Source organism: Filicampus tigris, chromosome 7 (genome assembly GCF_054856515.1).
Source record: "Filicampus tigris isolate MCC_2025a chromosome 7, RoL_Ftig_1.0, whole genome shotgun sequence".
NCBI classification, from domain to species: Eukaryota; Metazoa; Chordata; class Actinopteri; order Syngnathiformes; family Syngnathidae; genus Filicampus; species Filicampus tigris.
This window is the reverse complement of record NC_141223.1, coordinates 23,291,850-23,318,820: the sequence shown is the minus strand read 5'-3', so window position 1 is coordinate 23,318,820 and position 26,971 is coordinate 23,291,850. Positions and strand designations below refer to the sequence as shown.

Sequence of the window (26,971 nt, the reverse complement as noted above, 5' to 3'; positions counted from 1 at the left end):
AAAACATGTGTCCTAGTACTGGTGACCGACCATATTTGTCACTTCCTGTAGTTTTTGTTGACAATTCCCAGCCCATTATCTTTGTTCGTATTTCTCAATTCCTGTCGTTTTAGCGGACGGTAATCTCATTACTTTTTTGTCCATATTTGTCACTTAAAGCAGTTTTAGCAGACATATGTCCCATTATTTGTATCCCTATTTGTCCATGTGTCCCAGTACTTTTGTCTATATTTGACACTTTCTGTAATTTTAGTGGCCATGAACCCTATTACTTTAGTCCATATTTGTCACTTCTTGCAGATAGCAACATGTGTCTCAGTACTTTTGCCCATATTTGTCATTTTCTTTCATTTTAGCTGACACACTTTGATTTACTTTGTCCATGATGTTTACTTCTTGTCATTTTAGTGGACATATACCCCATTACTTTGTGTCACTTCCTGTAGTTAGTGGCATGTGTCCCAGTACCTTTGTCCACATGTTTCCCTTCCTGTAGTTTTAGTGGACATGCGCCCCATGATCTTTGTCCGTATTTGTCACTTCACAAGTGTACCAGTACTCTTGTCTATATTTATCACTTCCTGTAAGACATGCGTCCTGGTACTTTTTTAGTATAGTTGTTACGCCCTGTATTTTAAGCAGACATACTGTACTTCCCATTACTTTTGTCCATTATAGTCACATGCTGTAATTTTGGTGGATATGCACACTTGTCCATATTTGTCATTACCTTTAGCTAACACGTGTCACAATTTGTTTTGTCCATACTTGTTACTTGTTGTGATTTTGGTGAACATGTATCCCATTACCTTTCTTTGCCACTTCTTGTGTTGAGCAATATTTTTGTCCAAATGGATACAAGTGCCTTTTTGTCCACAATTGTCACCTTGTATAGTCTCAACATGTCCCAGCACTTTAGTCTAAATTTAGCTTTGGTGTACATGTCCCAATGCTTTTGTCCATATTTTGTTTTAGCGAGCATATGTCCCAGGACTTTGGTCCACATGTCACTTCCTGTAGATTTAGTGGACATGTGTTCTTGTATTGCCTGACTACTTCTGTCCATATTTACGTTGTGCGTCTGCCCAATGAGAACCACATGTCGCGTGCAGAGAGGTTTGACAAAGACGTATCACGTGAGGGGCTTTTAAAATAAGGCGGCGCTGTAACAAGATAACCTCCTGTCTTGGCTTTCTGTGACCCTCCTGAGATATTGAACAAAAAGGGGGAAATGCAGTGACCACACTTTATGTATTTTCCTGTGAAAAGGAACAAAAAGCCTGATTGCTGAAGAAGTGAAACTCGACAGTTTTTTTTGGAGCACAAACATCTCAATTGCATGTTTTAGGCAGCATCACTTCTCCTTTCTCTCTTTTTTGGGGTCATGGAAAGCACCGGTCATTTGTCCCACCCCCTCCTTCACTCGTCCCGCTTCTATTTCCGCTTGCAGTGCACGTTGGGAGCTGGCATGGAAAATAGCCCCTCGCTTTGAATGCAAACACGAGACCCAACCAGTCGCTTTACACCACTAGTAACGTTTCCGTGACCACTTTCTAAACGCCACATTGTCCGTAAACACACCATGTTGTGTTCGAGGACTGCGGGACGGAAACATTGTGACTCACACTAACTACCCTCAGTGGACTTACTAGCCATCTTTCTATTTTCCATGTTGTGGCGTGCTGGGGCCTATCCCGGCTGATGTACCACAAGAGGACACTTTGTCCATATTTGTCACTTTATGCATGTCGAATTACTTTATTCCATACTTGTTCCTTAATTTTAGTGTGACATGTCCCATTATTTTTGTCTATAAATAATTCTCTGTAGTAGGAATGGATGTTTCCGATTGCTTTTGTCCATATTTGTCATTCTCTTAGGTTGTTTTAATGGAAATGTGTCCCAGTACTTTTGTCCAGATTGGTCACTTTAACCGAGTCATAATTTATCCAAGTGGAGACTGAGAGCAAGCTTGAAAATAAATAAATAAATCAGACTGCTATAGCCAAGTGGAGGCTGTGGAGTAGGCTGAGCTAGTGGATCTCCTTTATTTGACTTCTCAACATGTGGATATTGACCATGATAAAGACCCAAGTGCGGACTGATCTGCAGCGAAGTGGGGACTATTACATATGGTATGCTTAGCAAGTGATTTATTGGGCTACTCAGCATGTAGATGTTGACCACAGTATAAGCCATTGTATCCAAGTGGAGACTGAGGGCTCGCACAAAAACCAGAGTGATGCAGTCATGTGGAGACTGTGGAGTATGGTAAATTAAAAGGTCTGCTTTTTTTTTACTTCTACGCATGTGAAAATTGACCACAGTAAGGAGAGAGATTTATCCAAGCGAGATTAAGGGCAAGCAGGAAAACCGGAGCACTGCCAAGTGCAGAGTGTGGAGTAGGGTAAACTCTATGGTTAGCAAACTCACCTCCTTCCGCCGTGCGCATCTCCACCCAGGACGTCCAGTGTGACGGTCCCTGACTGCTGTGACACGCCACCCTGGCAGTGTAGCGGCTGTGGGGCTCCAAGTCCTCTACGAGGTACTCGGACGGGGGCACATTCACATTCTGGTTGCGGATCATCTCATCCGGACCTCCGGAGAACGGCTCGCCCACATGTTTGACCTGCAAGAGTCCAAAAGGAGGTCCATTTTACTCCAATGAGTGCGGTTGTGCTCCTCTTGAAGCTATTTCAAAGCCACACCACAATTTGTTTTTAAGATAGCGCGGATCACAACAAATTGCTCTAGATAAAAAATCTCTAGCTCTAAAATAAAATGTGAGTTTGTGGATTAAACCAATAGCCTATAAGATCACGTTTACGTCATACATCCGTTGACTTTTGAAAGTGGACAAATTGGAGTGTGTGTGCTTGATACTGATTGGAGGACATATTTGGCGGAGGTTTATGTGTCTTTGTGGGGACGCAGGCAAACATCCAAAGTGCTGCCTCGGCACAATCTCTGCGGCGCTTGCTATCCACGCTTTGGTTCGCTTGGACCTCTCCGACCACATGCAACTTCCCCGCTGTGGCTTTGGAGCGCACAAGTGCTGGAAGTCAGCATTCTACAGCATGCTTGTAGTCTGTGTCAGTGTGTGCATATGAGTGTGCGTGTGCAACTCGGGGTGTGTGTGTATGTGTGAGCATGGGTGTACCGTTTAGGTATAAGTATGTGTGCTTGTGTGTGTAGGGAGATGTGTGTGTGGGGGGTGGGGGGGGGTGGCAGGTATGTGTGTGCATGTGCAGGTGTTTAACCTTTCAAACAATTGCTGCACTCACTCACGTTTGTACAAGTCAGTGTGAGTTTGGGGGCGTGTCCTAACCGCAGTCCCCCTGCCCCCAAACACACGCCCTGCCCCCAATCCCCGTCCCCTACCTCAACCCCAAACAGGCGAAGCTGCATGTGTGTCATTCCTGACCCCGTGAGTCACGTCCAGGCTGCAAACAAGCATTTAATCTTGTTGAGTCACAGCACATTCCCCTCGTATGGCTCACACATCATTCTGTTGATTTCTTTCCACTTTTCTTCTTACTCATCTGGAGCCCCAGACATGAACGTGTTTTGAGGGTGGCCTCAATGTAGATACAGTATACTGTGCACACAAAATACAATTTTTTTGCCATGAAGTATATATAGCGCTCACCTTGGTTTGGTGGATGTCGTTAATATGTCATTTATATTTTGTCAACTATGAGCATGTGAAGCTCTTGTGATTAAGGGCAATATAATGTAAATCAATTTGACTTGATATGACTTGAAATTGGGTATTGCAGTTTCTAACAAGGTGAGCCCCATTTGCTGACCGTGATGTCCAAGTTGTCCATGAGAATGTTTTAAAGCTACAGATTCGTATTTTGTGCACGTTATATCAATCAGGGCTCACCTTTTTTCTGAAGCTGAATCTTGATTGGTCGTTATCTGAGCCCTGAGCAACTTCGACGTCATCTTCAGTCAACAGAAGAGACAAAATGGCCGCCCTCTGAGCTTGCTAAAAACTGGTGGATTTCTCATATTCCACAAACGCAATATTAGTCAGAATGCCGTGTTTAGACTAGTGGGCCGGCATAGAACATATTCTGGAAAAAAATATGTTTGGGTTGACTTCCACTTTAAGGAAATGTAATGGTGTAAATGTAGAGAGTTACTATACATCTCTGAGTATGGTACAGCTATATTGTAGCCACAATTAAAAAGAATAATTCCTTACTATGGCATCTTTTTAATTGCCACTTTTTCTTCTGAGCCTTGTACTATGACGCCTTAAAACTTCCTTTTTTTCGTCCCATTTTGCCGGGCCTGGGCCCTCGACTTGTTTCCGCATCCCGACGAGGGAGAAATGGGGGAGAGGGATGGAAGTGTGGGGGCTTGGAGGCCGGGGTGTTGGTGGGGATGCATGGGAGAGGTATGAGGAGCAGCTTTATTAGAACCAGACGTTTAGGGGTGGCGCCGCTCGCCATAATGGCCACCGAGAGGGAGGCCCCGTTGCATCAGATTAGTTGAGCGAGGCCCACTTTCTCAGAGCGAAACCCGATCCCGTTATTTGGGGGGGACAAAGCTGGGTGGGGCTTGGGATAGTGTGGGGTGGGAAGGAGGATGGAGGCTGTCTTTGTTTTTCTGGAGAAGAAGGAACACACTCGTTTGGATAACTCACCTGTACAGTGCAGCGGATGACCGGGTAGTCGCCGCCGAAGCCCGGTTGCCATGACAACCGCAGACTGGTGGGTGTGATGTTGACGGCTCTCAGGTGGTGAGGAGCGGACGGCAACACTGATGAAGAAAGAGGCCGTTTATTGAAAATATATTCAACATTTTATCTCGGTAAAGTTTCAAGTTAGCTTTCAAGTTTTAAGCAAGTCCCAAGAAAAATGAAGCAAATCAAGTCGAGTCATTCATAAGTTTTAGCCAGGCAAGTCCCAAATCCTAAAACAGCCGATTAAGTCAGATTTGCGTTAAGTCATGTGATGCCTCCGCCCCTTACCGGTAACAGTGCCGGATCCAGAGGCGGCCACGCCCTTGCGGTTCTGGGCCTCGCAAGAGAAACTGCTGGTCCGGTTCAAACCTGAGCGGTACAAAAAAAAAACAAAAAAAAAACGGGCATGAGAAGGGGAAACTTTTGGCGGTGCAACTCCTCACTCAGCAAAGAAAGTGAGGGAGGCGCAGTTTGAGCTGATGTGAGACAAAAAAAAGCGAGTGAAGTGAGTTGTGGTTTCCGTGGCAACGTGAGTCAGTAGATGACTGCGCAGAGCGAGTCTGCAAATTTTCCTCCCATTCATTTCCTAGAGCACTTGTCCTCGTTAGGGTTGAGCCGATTTGAACGCAGAACCTCAGCAATACTAGACATTAGGTCACCGCACTGCCCGGGAAGATGTTTGTAAACAGCTCTTTGGATTGTGCAGCTTTCTTTGCCTCGTGTTTGGTGAATGCAAACAGAAGTGCACATGCTTTATAATCCAATTTCATATGCAAGTATTATGTCCTTATGTCCATGTGAGACCCACTACATGTTTGCCGTCCAAAATTGCCGGTTCGGTAAATTTATTATAAATTTGCCTCAACTGACACCCTCACTCAACACGCGAAGTGATTAACAGTTTAGCCAGCCAACTAAAGGCACAGACACACTACATTGTTGCATGAGGATGGCAACCCCAAATGGACAAACATAATACTTGCATCTCACATGCATATATTGTAGGATTATATTCATGAAACTTTATATTGGCCTACAGTATAACCCCTGCGATAAATGAGGAATTGCTGTAATCGCTTTTTGTTTGAGTACCCAGGCCCTGATTTCGCACTAAGTATATTTGTGAGTAGTTGAAATGAAATAAAACTACAACATACAGCAACAGCAAATGCACACTGACCATATGGGCAGAAGACTTGGGGCCTTTCTAACTGTCCCAAATGCAGCATTATTGTGACAATTGTTCCATAAAAGCATCAGTGATGAGTAAGTGGCCCACGTTCCCTCCACACAGCTTTGCCTTATCCAGAAGGCCAACAAGTGTCTCACATCCTGCTATCAGCGTGCTCACACACTTGAGACATTCCACAACATTCACATCATGTGACCTCGCAGCGTTGTCAAATGTTCTCAAGTGTTGCTATTGAGCCACACACGCACACACACACGCGTGCGCATACACGCACACGCACACACACACCCACCAGTGTGTCATACATGGCGAGCTGGACGCACCAAAGCTTCCATTGTAAACTGGGCAGAAAAAAGAACGCAGACTTCCGCCATTCGCTTGGTGATGCTCAAGGAAAACTGTGTGTGCATTGATGTGTGCATTGATGTGCGTGTGTGTGTGTGTGTGTGTGTGTGCGGAGAAACTCTCATCTGGAGATTGCGCAACTTGCCCTCATGTGTCGCGCACAGACACACACCGGCACGTGGATGTTGACCAACATCTGATGTTTCAATGTGCTAGCTTTCTTTACACTTGACAACAACGTGTAAATGTCCTTCGTTCAAGAGGTTTATTGTGCAGCAACACATTAGTGGAGCTAAAGTCCACCAAGATAAAAACATAACCTAGTAGCAGGACTCTGCATCTCAAAGTACACTGTACAACTGCTTAATCCAGTAAGATCCAACACAGCAGTTGTATGACCTTTCTACTGAGAGCTGTTTCTAATATTCTCAATTTGTTACTAGTGACAGGTGGCACCATAACCAGTAAGGTAAAGTGGCAAACGCTACTGGTAAAGTTGATACCCCTAAGTTTGTTGGGTGGTATTGGTAAGATTGGTATTTGTGAGAATGGCACTAGTGAGACCGGGCCATACTGATGAGACTGGTACCAAGTTGGTATGACTACAGTTGATACCTGTTAGGTGGTACTTAAAGTGGTGGTCAAGCCAAACATATTTTTTTCCAGGAGATGTTCTATGCAAGCCCACTAGTTGAAACAAGGGCCCTCTGATGAATATTGCATTTGTGGAATAAGAGTTAATCCACCCATTTTTAGCCATCTCTGGGGGCGGCCATGTCGTCATTTCCGTCGACTGTAAATTACATCAAACTACTCAGGACTCAGAGAACGACCAATCACGGCTGACCTGTTTCCTGAAGCTGAGCCGTGATTGGTCTGAGCCCTGAGCAGTTGTGATATAATTTTCAGTTGACAGAAATGACAAAATGGCCGCCCGCAGAGATGGCTAAAAACGGGTGGATTTTGCTGCTTAACTCATATTCCACAAACGCAATATTATTCAGAATACTGTGTTCCAACTAGTGGGCCTGCATAGAACATATTCTTGAAAAAAAATATGTTTGAGTTGACTTCCTCTTTCAGATTGGTACCCATGAGGTTGGTACAGTTGGTGTTTCAATGGTGTTCCATTTCATTTTGGCACCAATAAGACTGGCACCTGTGAGGTTGATAGTAAGACTGAATGTTGGTTGGTACTCAAATGAATGGTACCAATGAGAACTTGTGAGGTTAGCACTTGATGGACTGAGGGTTGTATGATACTGGTAAGTTTGGTAACCTTGAGGCTGGCGCTGTTGGCGTTCCATTCTTTGGTGGTACCAATTATGTTTTGTTCTAGTTAGGTTGATTGGGTTGTGTCCTAAAGAGAGTTCTTTCTAATATTTTGGTAACCTCATAAAAATGGTACCAGTTAAGTTGTTCCCAGTAGTGTACAAGTGGAGTCAGGCTATTGAATGGTACTGGTGTGACCGTACCAGTTAGGTTGGTATGAGTAGAGCCATATTCTTCTAATATTTTGGTTACCTTATAAAGTTATAGCCGTTCAGTTTCTATAGCGTTTATCCTCATTACAATACTGGCTGAGCTGGAGTCCATCCAGCTGACTTTGGGCGAAAGACAGCGTACACCCCAGACTGGCATCATTAAGACAAACAACCATTCAGACTCAGAATCCCACCTGTGGACAATTTAGAGTCTTCAATTATCCTAAACCTGCATGCATGTTTTTTTGCATGTGAGATGGAAATAAGCCGGAGCACCTGGAAACAGGAAGGCCAGAGTCAACATACAAATCCCTAACCTGGGAAGTGTGAGGCAGACTTCTAGCTACTGTACTTGAGAGCCAAAATATGACAAACATGCAAACTATGACTAAACTAGAATGGAATTCTGTTGACCTTTGTCAAGGCTGAGGATGTCCAATTCCTGCATCATGTATGCCTAAATTTGGCAATGCCAAAAGATCTGGATTGCAACAATATGATGATTTCTTCCTTGGTCCTAGCCAGATGACTGTGCAGGTGTACCTTTACTGACTTTAAGTGTATTAAAGTCTGCTTTTGATCTTTGCTTCTCAGAGCCTCCCTCGTGCTCTCTGTGTGCCTACTGGAGCAGCTGTCCATTCCACAGAGGTGAGCGTCGATTCCTGGTCAGCAACCATCCTAATTGTTCCGATGAGTCAAACCAAATCCCGGCACCTCACCGCCAGCCCCCAAATCCCTTCCTGTGTGACTCAGCCCACTCTGCCAGCCCGAGCGCCTCCATCCTTTCTTTTCAGACCTTTTATCTCGCTGAGTCCTCAGCGTAACTATTTGTGTTCTCCCCTAACGCACCCCTCAACCTCAAGCTGCCCCCCCTTTCCTCATCCCCCGTCCCCCTTGTGCCTGAGCCTGCAACCGTCGGCTGGCCCTCGGCCTGATAGCCTCTGGCTTCTCCTTGTTGATAATCTCCTTGCTGTGTTTGAGCCCAGATGTGTTGGGAAGGAGGCAGGTCTTGGTTGAAGAATGCTACAATGTGCTTCACTTCTTTCAATTGAAGTGGATTCAACTACAACAATGACTGTTGGGTTTTTTCCTGTCTCAAAATATTCCAAAGGCCCTCCAAAGTTCTGATCCAATATCTAATTCATTTGTAGAAGAAGCTGGTCACAGGTTGGGTTTTTCTCCTTAAACCAAAGTCAACCCAAACATTTTTTTCAAGAATATGTTCTATGCAGACCCAATAGTTGAAACACAGCATTCTGAAATATGATGCGTTTGTGGAATATGTGTTAAGCAGCAAAATCCATCCCTTTTTAGCCATCTCAGGGGGCGGCCATTTTGTCACTTCTATCGACTGAAAATGATATCACGGGGCTTAGCTAACGACCAATCATGACTCAGCTTCAGAAAACAGGTCAGCCGTGATTGGTCGTTACCTGAGCAACTGTGATGTCCGGTGAGGCAGTCTGCTGGGAGGTACTGGTAAATTTGGCACCTGTGATGTTGAGTGTAGAGGGCGACAGGGCCACCGGGTCGTCCACAGTGTTAAGAGGAGCACCATCCCGAAGCCAGATGACCCGGACCGGTTCTGGTGGTCCGTGGGCTACGCAGTGCAGGCTCAGCGGCACGTTGGCCACCACGGACATGTGCTGCGGCTCGGTGGAGAAGTGAGGAAGACCTTGGGAAGAAAGCAGCCTGGTCAGAATCGACTTGATGACGGGTCCAGTGTGCTGGTGCCTCATTTCGGGTTCCAAGGGGACTCACCTTCCAGCAGGATGCTTCCCTCCGTGGACAAAATCTGCTCGCTTCCTACATCCACCGCGCACTGATAGGTACCCATGTCTGAAAGTTGGACACTATTAATCCTGAGGAGAAGACGATTTGATTAATTAAATGTTCATTTTCAACTTGCAGTACAGTGTTATATCACAGATTTTTAATCAATTGTTGTTTTTAGGGGTTTTTATAGTACAATTGTGCCTTGAAATACACATTTGAATGACAAAAATGGCACTCTATAATATTGTACAGAATCACGCAGCAATGACATAACTAAACAACTGGGTTAGTGGTATTAAACAGCTTGAAACTTCTTTTTTATGGAATACTTCACTATTTGCCAAAGTGCAGCCATTTTATTAGCCATTGTTCACACAGAACAGAGAGAATATGCCTTAATGTATGCTGTGCTGTATGTGTTCACGTAGCAGCAGCTTCATTATTACTGTAACATAGATGCTCATTTTTATTAACCCATCTATGGCGTTTCACATTACATGTTAGCCTAAAGTTAGTGGACTTTAGTTAGATAAAATGATGTGTTTGGTTGAACATTGTTGTGTTAAAAGATCAGATATACAATTCCTTTTTTTTTTTGGGTGAGTTTTACTGTAACTTAAACTGGAAGTGACAAACAGCTTGAAGCAAACACACTGTGTCTCTTATTTGGAGAGAGCATAGGCAATCAAGAATACTTTAAGTGTGATTTGGTCAGTTCAAATGTGTTTTAAGCACGTCCACCAAGAAGAACAAACATTGTAAATATGCACATCTCCAAATATGATACCCATAAAAATATTATACACATGTACTGTACATACACCACATATACACCCTCAATACAAACTTTTTTTCCTTCTCTCTGTACAAAATACATCCACCCCCCAGCCATATTCAGTGTGCAGCATTTTTTTAAATAGAAGGAATGAACCTGGTTTGTATTTGTGCCATTATTTTGATTTCTGACTCATTCTGTTCCAGTTTCACACCACAAATTGACAAACAAAATTGATTCCTGGTTGTGGGAATGTTCCAATGTGATGACGCATGAAATGGTAATTTTCCTTCCCTATTTGGAAACTTTTGAATTTATTCTGGTAGTTTGTTGTTTTTGGGCCTTGTGTATTAATTGTGATATGATACAATCTATGAATTTCACTAGGTTTGATTTTAAATAGAGTCAATTAACAAGATATTCTTCCTTTCTTCATCTTTCTGAATGGGCCTTATTGTTAATTTTTTTTGCTGATTAAAGTATGTAATAAATTCTTGTAAATACTGCAGAAAAACAGTGTTGAAAGAAGGAAGAGAAAAGCCACATCCTGATGGTGTTCCAGTTCCATCACAGTGGTTTTAAAAATCACAAGAGGAGCCAAGCCACAGGAAACGAAACTTGATCTTATTTCACTTCAGTTATTCCTAATAAGATATGGTCAAGCCGCCTACCTGAGGGTGCTGTGCACAATCCAGCGGTCCGAGCCAAAGACCGGCATTTGGTAGTCATCGTATTCTGCGTAGGGAAGCGGCTCGCCGTCCTTCAGCCAGTACACGTTGGGCGGAATCTCGTCGTCGTCGGCGACCGTGGCCAACAGGCCGCATTCCAGCTTCACAGGTTTGCCCACGGACGAGATGACGGTGGCCAGTTGTTTCTCGAACTCCACATCTGTTATGGGGGAGAATAAGGTGCTGCATTAAAAAAAATAATAAAATAAGCCAGTCAAATTTAAATGATTTCAACAGTAACTTGCATCATGGTTACATAGGGGTGTCCAACTCATTTTCCTCATGGACTACATCTTTGTTACGGTTTGCCTCAGAGGTAGCCCCTGCATTTGATTGTTAACAACAAATCTTCTGTGTGTCATGTGTCATCTTCAACACCGCTCATCCTGTACAGGGTCACATGGAGGTGCTGGAGCATATCGCAGTTGACTATGGGCGAAAGGCGGACTACACCCTGAACTGTCGCCAGCCAGTCGCAGGGCAAACAGACACCATCAGTGAGTGGGAACCGCGCTGCCCGCACGCACCTGAGGCGAGTGTACCACTGCACCATCAGCGACTGCAACAAATTAGTTTTGAAGTCAAATGGCATGTAAAATTGTGACAAGGGAACAACCGGATTTGGTGAAAAAAACTTGTAATATCTGGTAAGTGAAAAAAGACTGCAAATTCGCTTCGGATTTTCTGCCAAAATGAAAAAAAATATATCCCTTTAGTAAGGAACATAAATTAGACATTTTATTTACCATAGTGGGCCACATTATGTTGTATTTCGAGCATACTCTGGAAATTGCCTTTCTTAGTGTTTGAATGCATTAATCAGAACAGAGGCCATTCAAGAATAAGAGGTTTCAGGGTGCTGAGCTCCAGGCCAGGAAAGATACATTTCGCAGTTTTGTACATTTAAACCCAATTTCTATGAAAGAGAAGCATAACACTTTTTGGGAAGGTTTATGACTCAACAATCTAATATGATAAACATTATATAAATGTTGAGCCACAGAAAAACAGTAAAGGATTGGATTTATAAAACTACTGTAACTTTTCTAATTCTGGGTGAAGACAACTCATTTTGATATATACATACATACATATAATATATATATATATATACATACATATATATATCTATATATATATATATATATACATATATATATATAAATATAAATATATATATATATATATATATATACATATATACATATGTATACATATATGTATATACAGTAGGAGTAAAATGGCTACAAACATGTATGATATCAGAGGTGGGCATTCGTCAATGCTTTAGTCCATCTGTGAGTTCTCATCAGTATTTCAGGCCCGCCTATTCGGTCCGATTCAGCCAAACAGCCTCGACAATGGATTTACCGTACCACGTCACACACCTGACACACAGCCAAATAAAGATATAAAATAAATAAAACAGCATTGTATACCTTTCAGTCCCACAAACCACAATGACATGTCCCAATATTGTGTTTATTTCACCGATCACACTGTGCCTGTTCATGTGGTCTTTTGGTGTTTTTTATTATTTTTTGTACTTATTTGCCTGCGTGAAATTATGTTCTCGAGGCCGTTTGGCTGTCACCAACGAGAGATGGACTGGGCCCGCGTGGGTGGGCCTGAAATACTGATGAGAACTTAGTGACGGACTGACAATGCCCACCTCTTTATGAAACACACGATTGGCTGTGCATTTGATCATTCCTTTTGTTGTTAACAGCAAATTGAATTTAAGGTAAGACGTAAGCGTGCTTGCAACATAGAGAAGTCTAAAACTATTGTTCAATTTATTTTATGACAAGATTTGGTGAAAAAAATGCTTATGATTGCGATTTCACTATCGATTTCCTGCTAAAATGAAACAAAATTAATTTAGCACGAAACATCATCATATCAATCAGTGTGAACGATTATCAGGAACACAACAAACAACACAACTAATTGCACTTGCTCTGGTTGAAAGCAGCAGTTATCCGGTACGCGTGCACGCACACACGCACACACTGATAGATGACGAGCTGACCTTGATAGCTGGACAAAGGCCACTTGTGAGCTGACAAGCAGCAGCAGAGTGCAGCTCAATGCATGTTTGCTGGTGTTCAAAAAGAACATTTCATAGTATGGTGGGTTCCAAGTGTTCAAAGACAGTTTAATTGTTATTGTTACCATTAGGTTTGTTCATTAGTGGTAAAGAAGCAGTAGTTTGGTACAGAAAGATAACTTGGGTGGATTTTTTTTTAACAAAAAGAGGGCCTATGCTTGTAAATATTTTCATTCATCCAGGTCATTTCATTCTCATGGCTTCTGAAACGACTAATGAAGTCACCATCGGTGTTTTTCGAATTGAGTGGCAGACAATTGATGCATTCAGTGCAAAGAAGCCATTAGGAAAAGTGCTTTCTGCCCCAAAAAGCAAGAGGTCGCCACCCCCCGGCAAAGACAGGAAAAACTCACTCACACGCACACGCACCCCCACATACACATGCATTAATCCACAAAGTTTTCAGAGCGCCACAATAAATCTCACATGAGTGACGTGTGTACAGACTTTCTCAAGACGCTCGACCCGCCGCCCCACCTCCCCTTCGTCTACTTCACTGCCGACCTTCCACCTCTGACCCTGGGTGACCCCCACCACTGCACATCTTACGTGTGTTGAATACCCAGAATTCAACAGAGGAAAACAAACACACAACATTACAAAAACATGCTTGGGCTTGAGTTCCCCTCGAACACATGCACACAAACCAAATACTGTATGTTGCCACGTTGCTGAATACGTTGCTTAACGCGTGTTACCAAGTGGGTTACAAAGTGTTATCAAATAAGTGTGCTCCCAAGTGTTCTAAAGTGTGTTACCGGATGTGTTTTACATACAAAATGATATATATAAATGATTGGAGGTGGGGAACACCGAGTGCCCACTTCAAGATGCTGATGTGCTTACACTGTTTTGAGACTGCGTGTAGCATGTAAAGGGAATAAAAGGAGCCACTTGGATTGGCCATGATTAAAGTCGGCTGTGACCACGCCGACAGAGGCACAGAACCCCCCCCTTCGTAGATCTGCTGGCCTGTGCGCATCAGCAAAATGTCAACATCGGGTCTAATTTACGCCGGTCTTGAACACAGAGCCAATCATGGGTTTTTTCCATGTAGTAGCAAGCTGCACGACAACACCCTAGTACAACTGACGTGCGTGAGTACCCATAATTCAATGATGGGTAACAAACAAACATGTTGTCAAAAACAACATTTGGGCATGACTTACACTTAAACCACTAAAACGGGGCATAATGGCACAATGTGGAGACACATGCTTTCCATTAGACATCAACCATAAGCGTTTTGTACATACAGCACACTGCCAGACAAAAAAAAATGCTACATTTGTCATTTTAACGATCCAAAAGCTTGTTGGTCCAAGTTGGTAGACGGAAACACAAACAGAAGTCCGGTTGAAATGCTAGGCAGACCAGCCCATAGGCGATTACTATTTGTTCCAGCCAGACAAAAAGGTGGATAGACGGCAGAAGGTTACCCTGGCTGCAGGCGGAAAGTGATAAGCGGACCAGGAAATTTTTGTAAAATGCCCAGCTCTGCCTGTTTCATCTCCATTAGAGAAGACAAAGAAGTTAAAAGAGACTCTTTCAGAACATAGAAGAGGGTTTCAATTCAACTCAGCGGGATATTACTGTTACGCACACAAGTCACAGTCACGGTTTGATGTTGACAGCATGCAACCTAAAGTTAACATAACACACATATAAGACGGGTAACATAAACACACAAACAATAATGAGTAACGACCTTATGATGGGAAAAGTTGAGCACTGCATTTCACAATGCATCCTGGAAACCAAAGAGTTTTTTCCACAAGAGCCGTTGACAGTTCGTGTGAAGTGCGTTAAGTTGTCGAGCCTTGGTCTAGATTACTATCACTACTTTATTTCTTCAAACTACATTCCATACAACAGTGGGGTCTTTCAAAAGGCCTAGACTTGTTTGTACCCTTCCAAGTAAACAAAAAGGTATAGGCATGGTCCCTTTGCAGGTTCGGACCATTTATGCACCTTTTCTAACTATAAACAATACTTATTTGCACCTAGGGGTTCAATTGCGAACCCCTGTTACATACATCACAAAAAGTTCTACTACTTTACAACAAAAATGGAGCACTACTGTACCCTTTTTTTTCTGACGGTGTACATACAACATGTAAGGGACATGAGTGTTCATCTGACCTTCCCCCAGCACAGAGCTGTTGTACAAATGTATCGGGATGAAAGTAACAAGCTCAAAAGGTTTTTTGATGGAATGGCGTGCATGTTCCTTTAAATGCTCCATTTTTCCTCCCTTGTTTCCAGCAAAACTCCCTCTGGGTCTCACTATGTGTGTTTCTCTGCCAAGCGCCACACAGGCAAACATGCACCCGCACTGTGCCTTCTTCACCCCTTCCTCCCATTCAGCCTCACCATTCATTCATTACTTCAACCATTTATTTTTCCAGGCCATTATTTGGACTCATCTTCGCCCTCCTCATCCATCCATGTGTCTATCATGCTCCAGTGTGAGTCACAGAGGCCGCCTACGATTCACAAGCAGACCCTCCTCGTCCTCCTCTTTAAAACTGAGGCTCCACAGAGAGCTCTGAGACATCGGGGAAAAATGTTGAAGCTTATTGATTTACAAGTGCCTTCGGTCACCTGAGGGCCATGTGAGTTTGGCACAGGGGCTCAACACACACAACTTGCTTGCTTGTTGAAGTTGCTGCCAACTTAAGGGTAACAAATGTGGCTTCTTTGTGTTATTATAAAATTATAACATTACAGTTAGGCAGACATAAACTTACATAACTTTGTGAATGCGATGCATGTGGTTGCTTTGGTCTCTGTAAGTGTTTATATTTGCAACTGAGCACTTCAACATTCCTAGGAAATCACAAAGTCACAACATGCGAACTGTTTTTAGAAAAGGACGGCTATTCGTGGCATTTTCCATTCATTTACAATGGGAAAACATGATTTGGGTGTTTTGAGTTAAGAGCATGGTCACAATCACATGAAATGTGTATCTCAAGGCACCACTGGGCGTACCCTGCCTCTTCTTGCCCAAAATCTGATAGGATAGAAGATAAGTGGCATAGAAAATAGATGTGTGTGCGTCTGTGTGCGTTTGTGTGTGCGTGTACACACACACACATGAGCCTAACATGCATGTTTTTGGAATGTGGAAGGAAACAAGGAGTACCTGAAGAAAATCCAGACAAGCACAGGGAGAACATGCAAACTACAAATCAAGACTGGAGCCGAGATTCAAACCCCAATCTAGAACTGGGAGGCGGATGTGTTAACCACTTGTCCATTGTGCCAGGAAATATGAAATGTTCCTAAACATGAGGAGCTCCTCAGCACTTTCAATCTATACAAAAGTAGCTCACTGACGAAAAAAAGGTTGAACACCCCTGCTCTCAATGGCACCAGTAATTCTTGTTTCACCTGCTGAAGGCTACCAAAACATTGCCCATGTCAATAAACCAATAATCCCATTTTGACAGCAACGTGTATTAGGGCTGCACGATGTTGGAAAAAAATGACATTGCAATTTTTTGGGGGGTTGCGATATATATATAGCGATGTTAAAAATAGAATTTTCACCAGATGACTTGAATAGATTTGTTTGGGAATAATTTGGTTAACTCACCATAGCATCATTGTATTCATATAATATCGTTTAATCCAGAGTAAGGGGGTTCATCTGTGAATGATTATTGCTGTATATAAAAGGGATCACAGAGGTCATGTCTCTCTGTAACGTAATAGATTATTTAACATTGTATTTCACACTTCAATGTAAACAGCAGCAAAATGCTAAACATATTTTAAACAAACAAATAAAAAGAGCAGGTGCACTAGACCCTTGAGTCATTTAAAAAAAATAGAAGAAAACAAAAACCTCTAAAGCAGCAGCAGAGTTATGAACACATTTAAACTAAACTATAAAATATTAAAACTTAAAGAGCAGGTGCGTTAGTCCCCTGAGTTTTTCACAAAAATATAACAATAACTAAAACGGTCTGTAAAACATATTGCATCCGTGATTTGTCGGTGCTGTTTGGACTTCTTATCATAAGGACTTATGCTGGCGAAGGCGTCTGTAATTGTTTTTTGAGTCGATGAAGTTTCACCTCGGGTCCCACTTCTTAGTTTGAAAAGTGTTGCCATATATTGTAAAAGTTCAATAAAAATATATTATGTTTATTGTTAAATATGAAATGCAATCGTATAGGCCTTCAAATCAATACAATTGAACTGTGCGTAGGCAGTGATTCTTTTGGCAAAACTTTTGAGGGAGCCCGCGAACCTGTTGCAACTCTTGCATCTTTAAAGTTTAGTATTTAATTAGTGATTCTTCTGCATACCACTAGAGGGAGCCCCGTAACAAGTTGACAAAATAGTTAAGAAACAACTATGAAGTTGAAAAAAATGGGCCTTAGAACTCTGTAAATATGCGCAAAAGCTTCAGTAAATACCAACATGTGTAGGCATTTGTTTAGTTTTACATATTTTTATTTAGATTTTAGTATTCGACTTGTAAATGTAGCCTACTGTTGTTTTTTTAATTTAACCATCATTATAATTACTTTACGTATAATTATTTAAAACTGAACTACATTATTTTAAAGGGTTTTTACTATTTCATATTTATTATAATTTTTGGTATAAATATATTTTTTAAATTTTCCCTGCTTGGGACTCAGCAGTCTCGTATGTGGAGCTCACGATCCAGATGTTTACCTGCCTCACCTCTCACAATCATCAAAAACTTTCTCCTCCTCATTTGAGGCCCAAAACCAACGCCAATTGACTTAACCAGCTCGTTTCTCTTTACGAGCTTCACTCTTAAAAAAAAGGGGGGGGGGGTTGTTAACGGCACTTTTCTCTTTTCGCGTACCTCGCAGGCAGGCCACTTTCGCCGGTCCAGCGGCGACCACCAAGACGACCACCAGGAGCGAGACGAACCCACAAGAGCCGAGCGGTTCCCCCCGAAAAGTGGGCTCCTTTTTCAATTGCGTCATCGCCCTCTGTAGTCCCATCATCTCGTCATGTCGCACTTTTTCAAGTGGAAGAAAGTCGTCCGCGACTCGAACCAAGTCCACTTGTTGTCCACGCCAAATAAAGAGATTACAAAGTCAACAAAAATAAAATCCAAGTCAACTTTTGTCGCCTTTCGAGAGCGACTGGTTGTGGAGCGCCGTTCCGTCACAGTGCGCGTACATTCCTCCACTCCCTCCTTCCTCCTTTCCACTCCTCCTCCTCCTTCACCTCTTCCTCCTCCTCTTTCGAGCAGGACTCAAATTCCACAAGTCAGCTTCTTTGCACCCTCCTCCTCCGTCTTCTTTTTCTTCGGAGGATGCCCGAGCTCCCGCAGGCTGTTGATTGTCTACACACACAATCGGCTGTTTAATTGCACCACGGAGGTTCCACTGAACAGAACCACCGAGTGGGTAAACTTGGATCTACTGTAGCGCCGACCACGCGGCGACAACATCACAAAGAATCCAAGTTCGTGTAAAACATTTAACGTCCCTTTTCGCACATTTAAAAAAGAGAAACTGACTGATGATCAAGGACACCCTGAAGCGGTTCATACTTCTTTTTATCTTGTGTACCCTTCCAACCTTTTTGTCATATCCTAAGTACATCCTCATTCGTGATTCTCCAAAAGTAGAACGTAATACAACTGATAATTACAAGAAAATCATTTTATTTGATCTCCTAATTGGAACATTTAATGTCTTCTTTTTAACTCAAATTAAACGCTAAATAAATGTTTTGCCTTGAAAACAATATGAATAAAACCCAATTCCAATGAAGTTGGGCCGAAATGTAAATAAAAACAGAATACAATGATTTGCAAATCTGTTTTGTGCTACAGTTAAATACACTACAAAGACAAAGACTTGCAACACTTTCCATAAAGGCTGGGACATGCTCAAAAAACGCTTATCCACAGGTGAACAGGTTAATTGGAAACAGGTGAGTGTAATGATTAGCTACAAAAGGAGCATTCCCGAAAGGATCAGTATTTCACTAGCAAGGATAGATAGGGTGAGGTTCACCACTTAGTGAACAACTGTGTGAAGAAACAGTCCAGCAGTTAAAGTGGAAGTCAACCAAAACACATTTTTTTCGAGGATATGTTCCCAGCAGGCCCACTAGTTGAAACACGGCAATTTGATTAATTATGAGTTTGTGGAATATAAGTTAAGCAGGGAAATGCACTCGTTTTTAGCCATCTCCGGGGGCGGCCATTTTGTGTTCTGTCGACTGAAAATGACAACACAACTGCTCACAACGACCAATCACGGCTGACCTGCTTGCAAACGCTTGCATAGAACATATTCTTGAAAAAAATATGTTTGCGTTGACTTCCCCTTTAAACAACAACGTTTCTCAATATACTGTACAATTACAAGGAATTTAGGGGGTTCATCATCTATGGTCAATAACATCATCAAAAGATTCAGAGAATGTACAGAAATCACTGCACATGAACAGCAAGACTCAAAACCAACCTACAATGCCGTGACTTTTGAGCCCTCGAGTTCCACAGCATTGTGTAAAGGATCTTGCCACATAGGCTCAGGAACACTTCAGATAACCATTGTCAGTAAATACTGTTCGTCGATACAAATGCAATTTAAAACTCTATATGATAATTAACAACACCCAGAAATGTCTGCGGCTTCTGTGGGCCTGAGCTCATTTAAGATGGGCTGACTCAAAGTTGAAAGTGTGCTGTGGTCTGACGAGTCCATACTTCAAATTGCTTTGGGAAAATCACGGATGTTGTGTCGACCATCTGCATTGTTATCAGTACAAAGTTCAAAAGCTAGCATCTGTGATGGTATGGGGTGTGTTAGCAACCATGGCATGGGTAACTTGCACATCTGTGAAGTCAACCATTATTGCCCAAAGATACAAACAGATGCTGGAGCAACATATGCTGTCATACAAGCAACCCCAAGCCACATTCTGCATGTTACCACAGCGTGGCTTCATAGTCAAAAAATGTAATATGAGACTTGCCTGCCAACAGTCCAGGCTTGTTTTCCATCGGAAATGTGTGGCACATTAGAAGTGAAAAATATGGCAAGAACCACCACACACTGTACAGCAACTGAAGTTGTACATCAAGCAAGAATGGGAAATAATTCCACCTACAAAGCTTCAACAATTCAACTGAATATACTTGTAGGTTGAAAAGTCTTTACAAATCATCGTACTCTGTTTTATTTACAACAAAATCCCAACTTAAATGGAATTGGGGTTTGTGCTGGCATTTCTTCAAATAAGTCCACTTTAAACAGACATCTAAATGTTAAATATCAGTAACAAAAACAATCAACAAGAATAATATTTCCACTCACTAGAGCAGTTACCTTTCCTTTAATGAGTCATCTAAGCTTTGATGAGACATTTGCTGTTTGCTTGCCTTTCATGAGCTTTGTAGTTCCATTTTCAGCTAGCAGTTAGCCACTAAATCCATCACATGCTCCTGCAGCCTTTAAGGGAGGGTGCTGTGCCTTTCACCCACAGGAAATGGATTCTTCACCCTATCCAGTCTGTGACTTTTCTTCAATGTCCTAAAAATGTTGGCTGAAATCAGTGCAGACTTTGGACACATGCGCTTGTAAAAGCTTGACCATTGGACCACTGACAACATCAGTAGTGGCAAAAAGGGCATCAAGTAGGAAACATCTGTGTGAGTCTACGTTTACTGAACCAATAATAATAATAATAGATAACAACCAACCATGACTCACCTGTTTTCTGAAGCTAAGCCATGATTGGTCGTTACCTGAGCCCTGAGCAACTGTGATGTCATTTTCAGTTGACAGCAAGTGGTAAAATGGCCAAAAATGGGTGGCTTTTACTGCTAAAAGTAGAAGTCAACCCAAACAAGAATATTTTCCCAGCAGGCCCATTAGTTGAAACACGGCATTCTGATTAATTTTGCGTTTGTGGAATATAAATCAAGCAGCAAAATGTACTTGTTTTTAGCCATCTCTGTAGGCGGCCATTTTGTGTTCTATCGACTGAACATGACATCACAACTGCTCACAATGACCAATCACGGCTGACCTGTTTTCTGAATCTGAGCCGTGATTGGTCGTTGTGAGCAGTGATGTGATGCGTTGACTTTCACTTTAAGTGATATTCCACAAATATAATTTTAATCAGAATGCCATGTTTCAACTAGTGAGCCTGCATAGAACAAATTCTTGTGAAGAATATTATGGGGTTGAGTTCCATTTAAAAAAAAACAAACAAACAAAAAATCCTACTAACTCCTCCCTCAAAGTTGTGTTGCACTTGACCATGCACAGATCACATGACTTTCATCAATAATTGCTATGTTGTGTCTCTCGTTTGTGTGTCTCAACCTCCAACCAACCCCCATCCCTCCTCGTTCCCACGCTGGGGGCCTGCAGGTTGGGCCCTTTAAGAATGGCCCCGGGGCCCTTTAAAAGAGCCCCATTGTATACAGACTGGCCTTTTCAATAGGCGCTCCAGCACTGTTCCCAGATAGGAGCAGAAAAGGAGGGAGAAGCGAGGAGGGTGAGGGACAAGAAAAAGGGGTGTTTTGAGACTTCCATGGCTTTTGGGGATGTGTGTGGGTGGGGGGGCATGGGGCATTCCTGATTGCAAGGTTTACAGGGGATTTGGTGGCGAGGCTAAAGTGGATTATGAGGTTTGAAAGCACATTGTTGCAGCAGTCAGGTTATCAGGCCTGGACAGCAAAAACACACAGGAAACTTTGGGCACACAATGAAATCGAACCTCTATTTGCAGTAAAACTCCCTGCCAGCCACTCCACAACAAAGCCCCGAAACCTGCTTACACGTCACAGGTCCGCTTAACAATTCAGAGACTCTTGTGCCCCCTAATGGTGACTAATATTTTGACCATTAGTTACCGCTATTCTGCCAATAATACTGACTGCAAAAAGCAATGAACATTTGATCAAATTTGAATTTATTATTCATTTTAGATGCATTATGCATTATGTTTTTATTTTCTATGTAGTTTTTCTTTACTTTTACACATTTCCTTATTTTGTATACAATATGTACCTATTTTTGCATTTTAGTTATTGTATTGTATTTAGTTTGTCCATTATTGAATCATTTATATGAAGGGGGTGCCCATTTGAAAGGAGGTGTTAACTTGTATAAACATGTTACTTATGGTTTATTAATTATGTGTTGTGGCTTGATTTCGATTCACAGATAAAGATGACCATATGTTGTTATATTTTGAGGGATACGTTTTCTGGGGGTCGTTTGTTTTTTTTCTTCAATACTTTTGTCTGTGTAACGTGAGCCCCGAATGTGTGGCTAGCGTAGAAACATCTGTTTGGTTTTATGCCGTACATGTGTTCAGTTCAGCTAGCAAGAACAGTGATGAGTAATGGCTACTGGCTTTAAAAAAAAAAAAAGAAGAGAAAAAAATATGGAGAGTGCTTCTGTTTTTCATTATTCACACACAAAAACAGAAGATCATCTCCATATATTACTTTTGCAAGCAGTGACAAGAAGAAAATTTGCACATTTGCACTTGGCAGCAGAGGCACATGCTGCATGAGATTTTTCTGGATTTTGACATAATGAAAGCGTATTTCAAATATTTCGATATTTGTAATTAACAGTGGCGAGCCTTTAGAGAGCACTTAACTGATTTAATCCATCTTAAAACCACCACAATCACGTCAAAGTTATTCAGCATTATTATCAGAGATGGGCACTTTACCCCTTGTCCTCCGTCCGCGACCTGGGTACCCTTCCGTTGTCATCCCTCCATCCTTGTTCATAAAAATAATCACCCTCCGACCCCGACCGTCCTCGTCCTTGTCAGCAAATCTGTCCTTCTCGTCAGTACTTCCGTCCTTACATTGCGTCGTTTCAATAAAAATAATTATTGCAAAATAACGGAATGTTCTTTTAGGAGGAGAACGAACACATCCGGGTCATAGGAGTGTACGACGGAGCTGGCGTGACCCGTCAGCTTTGGATAGATTTTCACATGACCCTTAAAGTGATGGTTAGGCCGGGATGGCCAGGCTGGGATGGCCATGTTTTCACTAACAAGTTTATTTCATATATTTTTTGATATGGAAAATGAAAAGATTTGTCATTTTCTATTCTATCAATAAATTTGGGAGAAATGAAGAAATACGTGACTCCATGAATAACACCTCTTGTTAATGAGGCCGCGCCCCCTACCGTTCTATCCATGTTTGGTCGGAGTCACTGGAGGGACCGATTAAAACTCTCCATTGGAAATCATTGTACTTTCATTGCTTATAACGTCCAAAAACAGTGATCAATTGGCACCAAAATTTATTTGGACATCCCTACCAGTGTTGGGGGTAATGCGTTACAAATGTAATGCAGTATAGTAATACATTACATTTAGGCAGTCACGACAAAATATAACATGTTACTCAAATTTTTTTGGTAATATTATTATAGTTCCTGAGATTGGTACCGCGTTACAAATTTCAGGTCCACAACACATATATTGACATCATTTAGCAAGTAGGGCAGTTCATTGTATCACTTAGATTGTAAGCTATTACTTAAAGCAACACTCAAATACAATATTTCTTGTTGGAGCTATTACTTCAATCAATACCCAAATACAAAGTTTCTTGTTACACTTTAAGCATCACGCAACAAAGTAGGGGTGGGCGAATCGATCCAAATATCGATTTTATCGATACTAAGCAAGTACTTGGATCGGACCAATATTATTGTCCTGGGATCGATACTTCGCTCATCCACCAATTTCCTTAAAGTGCCGCTTCTCTGCGCAAAAATTACATTGTATTGTTTACTCCATTTGCACTTTCTGACTTTATTTTCAAAATATTGTACAATGGAAGGTATTGTAATTGTCAACTTGACATTGTATTTTCGTTACATTGCTGTTTTTTTTGGTTTGACTCTCTTGACTTTTGTATTTTAATTTTTTAGTTAAAGTTTGCATTGTAATTATTTAAGAAAAAACAAAACACACACGCATATATATATATATATATTATATATATATATATATATATATATATATATATATATATATATATATATATATATATATATATATGAAACATAATATACAAACTCAAGGGGGATTATAACATTTCCAAGCAAAAAGTATCGATTCCGATACTACCCGGTATTTACTTGGTATCGGATCGATAGCAAAATTCCCAGTATCGCCCACCTAATATATATGTGTGTGTATATACATATATATATATAATAAATATAAATATAATAAATAATAAATATATAAAAATAAATCATGAGGATTTATTTTTACAATAATACATTACATATGAACAGTGTGTTGAATGTGTACTGTATACCGGTATCCATCTTGTGTCTTTTTTATCTTTCCATTCCAACAACAATTTACAGAAAAATATGGCATATTTTGGAGATAGTTAATTGCAATTAATTACGATTAATTTGTCAAGCTGTGATTAACTCGTTTAAAATGTTTAATCCTTTGACTGCCTCGAATTACAATTAATTTTTATTTAGAATTTTTTTTTAAAAAGCTGTGATTAACTCGATTAAAATTTTTTATCGTTTGACAGCGATCGAATTGCAGTTAGTTAAATTTTGTTCACGAGCTCTGATTAATTCTATTAAACTTGACGCTCATCATTTGACGTTCCGAATTACAATTAATTATGATTAATTTTTATTTTTGAGGTGCTGCGATTAACTCGATTAAGTTTCTTTTTAATCGCTTGGCGGTGTTCGAATTGCAATCAATTACGATTTGTTCCATCCATCCATCCATTATCTGTACCGCTTATCCTCGCAAGGGTTGCGGGGCGTGCTGGAGCCTATCCCAGCTGTCTTTGGGCACTAGGCGGGGGACACCCTGAATTGGTTGCCAGCCAATCGCAGGGCACACAGAGACAAACATCCGCACTCACAATCACACCTAGGGGCAATTTAGGGTATCCAATCAACTTACCATGCATGTTTTTGGAATGTGGGAGGAAACCGGAGTACCCGGAGAAAACCCACGCAGGCACGGGGAGAACATGCAAACTCCACACAGGGAGGCCGGAGCCGGGATCGAACCCACGACCTCTGAACTGTGAGCCGAACGTGCTAACCAGTCAACCACCGTGCCGCCCACGATTTGTTTTCAAATCTAATTCATTCATTTTTAGCTTATTGGTGCACCGGTCTCCATATGTATACAGGTTTTTAAATCATGCAATATAATCAGAATCAGAATCATTTATTAATGGCCACACAACAAAGTTGGTGGAATTTGTTTTCAGTACAGCAGTAAGGCTCACATTTCTCCTGTGTCAGTCCCAGCATCAACAAAAAAACATAGAGAATCGTCACATTCATTTTAGTGTACAGGTTACGTCAAGATGATGATAGATTTAAGGTCCTTATGGCTGTTGGGAAAAAACTGTTCTTGAATCTAACAGTCTTTGTTGTGGTGGACCTGTAGCGTCTCCCTGAGGGCATCTGTGTGAACAGGTGGTGAGCGGGGTGTGTGGGATCTGAAATGATTCTTACTGCTCGCTGTGTGATGCGTCTTCGGTACAGAGTGTCTATGGATGGGAGTGTGTGTGACCAATCATTTTGGAGGATTTGTTGATGATGCGTTGAAGTTTAGACCGAGAGTGTCCAAATGACCATACCAGACTATTATTGCTGAGGTGAGGATACTTTCAATTATGGCTGTGTAGAACTGAAGGAGGAGATCTTGCCGAATGTGGAATTTCTTAAGTTGTGTGAGGAAAAACAGTCTCTTGTTGGCCTTTTTATATGTTTCCTCAGAATGCTGTTTCAATTTCAGTGAGTTAGTGAAAGAAAGTGAGTTTGAGAAATTTGAAAGACTCTGTGGTGTTTATTGTGTCTGAGCTGATGGATATGTGTGTTTTAGGTGTAGGTGAGCGTGAGAAGTCGATAATTACCGTAATTCTTTTGTTTTTGATGGATTGAGCTGAAGGTTGTTGTTCCGACACAAAGTGACTGCTTGTTCCACCTGCTCCCTGTAATGTTTTTCGTTATTGTTGGTGATGAGTCCAATTATTGTGGTATCATCTGCATATTTGAGGATTAAGACTGAACTTTGTGATGATGTGAGTGTATATATATATATATATAGTACAACAACTGTTTCAGAACTAAAGTCAAGAGAGTTAAACCAAAAAAAAACAGCAATGTAACGAAAATACAAATAATGTCAACATGACAACTAAAATACATCTCATTGAAAAATGTTTTGAAAATAAAGTCAGTAGTTGTAATAGTGTAAACAATACAATGTAAAAACCTTTAACAGTAGAAAAAAATAAAATACTTCTACTACAACTGTTTCAGAACAAAAGTCACGAGAGTCAAACTAAATAAGCAGCAATGTAACGAAAATACAAACATAACAATGTCAAGTTGACAACTATAATACCTTCCATTGCACAATATTTTGGAAATAAAGTCAGAAAGTGAAAATAGAGTAAACAATACAATTTAAAAACCTTTAACACTATAAAAAATAAAATACTTCTACTACAACAATTATTGTTGATTTTTTGGGGCTGAAAAGCCTCTGCCAGAGTACGTTGTCTCTGTGTTCTGGCTTGGGGATCTCCCCCCTTCTCCTCCTCCCTCAATTTGATTTTTTTTTGTGAATACGAATCAAAATTGTGAGGATTTGACTTCTTTTCTTGTGAGTACGAATAAAAACTGTGAGTGCCATTGTTTTGTGAATACAGTAAATATTCCCACCTACGGACCTCTGTCAAACGGAAATCGCCTCACCCGGAAAAACAACGTATGCATTACATTTTCTACTTTTATATTACATTAACGATTGATTCCTGACAACGGGAGTTCCGGTATCCGAAACCCGGA

General features: G+C 41.3%; 1 protein-coding gene across 1 annotated transcript in view; it reads right to left on the bottom strand.

Moving 5' to 3' along the window:
- LOC147145207 (tyrosine-protein kinase receptor UFO-like) overlaps positions 1–18,557 on the bottom strand; it is a 35,483-nt gene extending 16,926 nt beyond the window's left edge. Inside the window, exons 1-7 of the mRNA XM_086036112.1 lie at positions 17,959–18,557; positions 10,940–11,156; positions 9,479–9,579; positions 9,210–9,392; positions 4,985–5,065; positions 4,658–4,773; positions 2,434–2,629 (exon numbers count right to left, since the gene is read on the bottom strand). Of these exons, the coding sequence (XP_085892238.1) occupies positions 2,434–2,629; positions 4,658–4,773; positions 4,985–5,065; positions 9,210–9,392; positions 9,479–9,579; positions 10,940–11,156; positions 17,959–18,103 (1,039 nt within the window). The 5' untranslated portion in view covers positions 18,104–18,557. The remainder of the gene's footprint in view (positions 1–2,433; positions 2,630–4,657; positions 4,774–4,984; positions 5,066–9,209; positions 9,393–9,478; positions 9,580–10,939; positions 11,157–17,958) is intronic.
- Between the last annotated feature and the right edge of the window lie 8,414 nt (positions 18,558–26,971).